General features: G+C 43.2%; 1 protein-coding gene across 1 annotated transcript in view; it reads left to right on the forward strand.

Annotated features, from left to right (window-relative positions):
• The window catches only part of LOC101859001 (chitin synthase chs-2), a gene marked incomplete in the record, with an annotated part of 57,463 nt that overhangs the window by 40,371 nt on the left and 14,258 nt on the right, over positions 1-2,834 (forward strand). The window contains 1 exon segment of the mRNA XM_035968877.1: positions 563-652. Coding sequence (XP_035824770.1) covers positions 563-652 — 90 coding nt within the window.

The following is a 2,834-nucleotide window of genomic DNA, read 5'->3' on the forward strand; positions in this document are numbered from 1 at the left end:
TATGTCTGTCTGTCTGTCTGTCTGTCTGTCTGTCTGTCTGTCTGTCTGTCTGTCTGTCTGTCTGTCTGTCTGTCTGTCTGTCTGTCTGTCTAGCAGTCTATTGATCTATCTATTTAAATCACAGAGGTAACACTGTTGGATTTTTAGGAAAGCATTAGGACTGGTATTGTCTATAGTTTCTCCTGTTATCTATCTTTGGATCACAAAGTGGGCTTTAGCAAAACGGAAGTCATTGCTCACCTTTGGAAGCAACTTTAAAGTGGTATGTGATACAAAAACAAATAAATTAATCGCGCAGTTTTCACTTTCCAGGACGTGGGATGAATCAGTCCTTGACATCGCCTGCTCCACGGAGATGTTGTCAAGCGACTTGCCTCTGGCACCAGGCGCTCCTGGCGGAATGGTGGCCTACAGGAGGACCTTGACCCTTAGCTTCTTCTTCCGGTTCTTCATGGCTGTATCTCAAAGGTTAAAGCAGGTAAACGGTCGTTATGTTGGTCTGTTTGCTATTTTGTTCTTAGTGGTTGTGTAGTTGTTACCGGTGGTGGTGGTGGTGGCGGTGATGATGATAGTGGTGGTGGGTCTCATACTGGAGATGAGGAAGGACGGGATATGTGCGCCCACTACCATCTTCACTATATGTGTCATGGGGGGGTTTGGCTTTCTTTTTGTTTGTTTGTATTTGTGCTGTTTTCTTAGGGTTTTCAAGGGTGCTTATTGTTTTGTTTTCTTTTGTTTTGTTGGGGGGGGGGTGGTTGTTTTGTTTTTTGTCGGTTGTCGGGTTTTTGTGTGGATTTTTTTTTTTGTTGTTTTTGCTTTGTTCTGTATTGTGAGTTCGTTGCGTTTGCTCTAATTGTCTGAAGAACGATAACTAAATCAAAATATAAGTGAGTGTGTTAGTGAGTGAGAGAAAGAGTCAGTCAGTCAGTCGTTCACTCATTTAGTCAGTCAGTCAGGGAGTCAGTATGTCAGTAAGTCAGTAAATATGTCAGTCATTCTGTCAGTCACTCAGTCAATCAATCAAACCGAATGGATGGATGGATGGACGGACGGGTTGATTAATGGATGAATGGATAATTGTTTTATTGGCTGCAAATGGACATGATTCCGTCTATACGCACAACTCACCCTCTTTTCTGGGTGAGGATGAGTAATTAATCCGTCTCCCCATTAATTCACCTATTTTTTTATAAATAGGTGAGAATAAAAGTGAGAAACCTGTTTTGTTGTTATGTTGTTGTCATTGTTGATGTTATTGTTGTCGTTGCTGTTGTTGTTCTTTGTTTTGTTTTTAAAACAGAATTTTTATGAACAAAAACGAAATAAAGATGAGCTGAGTTTGGGATTTGAAGAAGTACCAAAAAAAAACCCCACAAATCAGATAACTCAATGTACTAACAGTAATACCATTACCATTGTGAAATTAGTTTGAATTATGTTCTTTTTCGCATTTCACAGAAAGTGATAATGGCTTCCCTTCCAAGCGATAACCGGACTCAACTTTCAAGCGACGACGTCAGTGCCTGCGAGTCGCTCACTCGCGGACCTAGCCATGGCTGTCAACTCTACAGCATCGAGCACTCGGAGCACTTCCCGGCAGACACAATAGGCAAACCGCTCGTTCACCGCGCGGCGCATAAACAGTGCACAGGGGAAGCAATTTACTTGGACGACCTGCCAGTATCGGAAGGTTTGGTTTTCCCTGATTAATTACAGTGCAATCCAGTGAAACCGAATTTTTTTAACTTTCAGATTTTATTCAGTTCAGCCAGGTTTTTCGGTTTTAAAGCGTCGCTCAAATGAAAGGACAAATATTTTATCCTGTTCGGTTTACAGTTAATTTCGGATTTACAGTGTTTGTTTTAAGCGGACTCCACAGTATTTCTAAAGTTATGATCCTTTGGTCGTTTGTATTTGGTGAGGGTGCTATACAGCAGGGTTGTTAAACTCAATCGCTCTGGGTGACAAACTCAGAGTACACTTGGGGTTGCGGACCCAACTGGGTAAGCACTCATTGAGCAATGCGAAAATAAACCATTTTAGACTGCAATATGAATTTAAACGGTAAAAAGTTTTTTTTTAATGACAGATCAAGCCATTTTCTCTCTAATGCCATTTTTTCCGAGCTATGTGTTCGGCATCTTTTCTTAGCAACGAGTTCATTTCTGTCGCCAGATGCGGCCCACGGGCCTTGAGTTTGACACATGTATTTTACAGAGTGAAAGCACCAATAACAGCGTGACAACTTTCACGGTCCCCAAATGGGAGCTTTAGAAAGTTATTGTAACAACCCCCCCCCCCCCAACCCAATCTTACGCATCCCAGTTCAGTCCCCCTTTCAAGAAAAAAATACTTCATTGTCCGTACAAACTTTTGAAGACACGGTTCAATACCAGGTGGAAGAATACGGTAGGAGACATTTCTTCATTAGGTTCACCAATTTGATAGTACGTTAAAATGTTGCTGCTCTTGGGGGTAGACTACGATGCGAAAACACTGTGATCCCATCACGAGTGGGCATTCTGTTACAGGATGAGTTGTACACCCGTGACCTTTCAACCTACAGGTGAGCTCTTCATGGGCCTGGTGACCAGCAAGCGATCCCACGCACGTCTTGTCAGGGTAGACCTTGGCCCCGCCCTGGACATGCCTGGGGTGGTGGAGGTCCTGGACCACAATGATGTGCCTGGTACCAACGACTGGGACACATTAGAGCAAGTGTTTGCCAGCGACAAGGTGAGACACTGACTCCACCTACGTGTAGGATATAGAGCGACTAAAATAAACGTCAACTGGGTGCATCATGTTCAATAGGTGGGGAAGAAGATTGGGGG

The sequence above is a fragment of the Aplysia californica genome, unplaced genomic scaffold (assembly GCF_000002075.1).
Source record: "Aplysia californica isolate F4 #8 unplaced genomic scaffold, AplCal3.0 scaffold00093, whole genome shotgun sequence".
In the NCBI taxonomy this organism is placed as follows: domain Eukaryota; kingdom Metazoa; phylum Mollusca; class Gastropoda; order Aplysiida; family Aplysiidae; genus Aplysia; species Aplysia californica.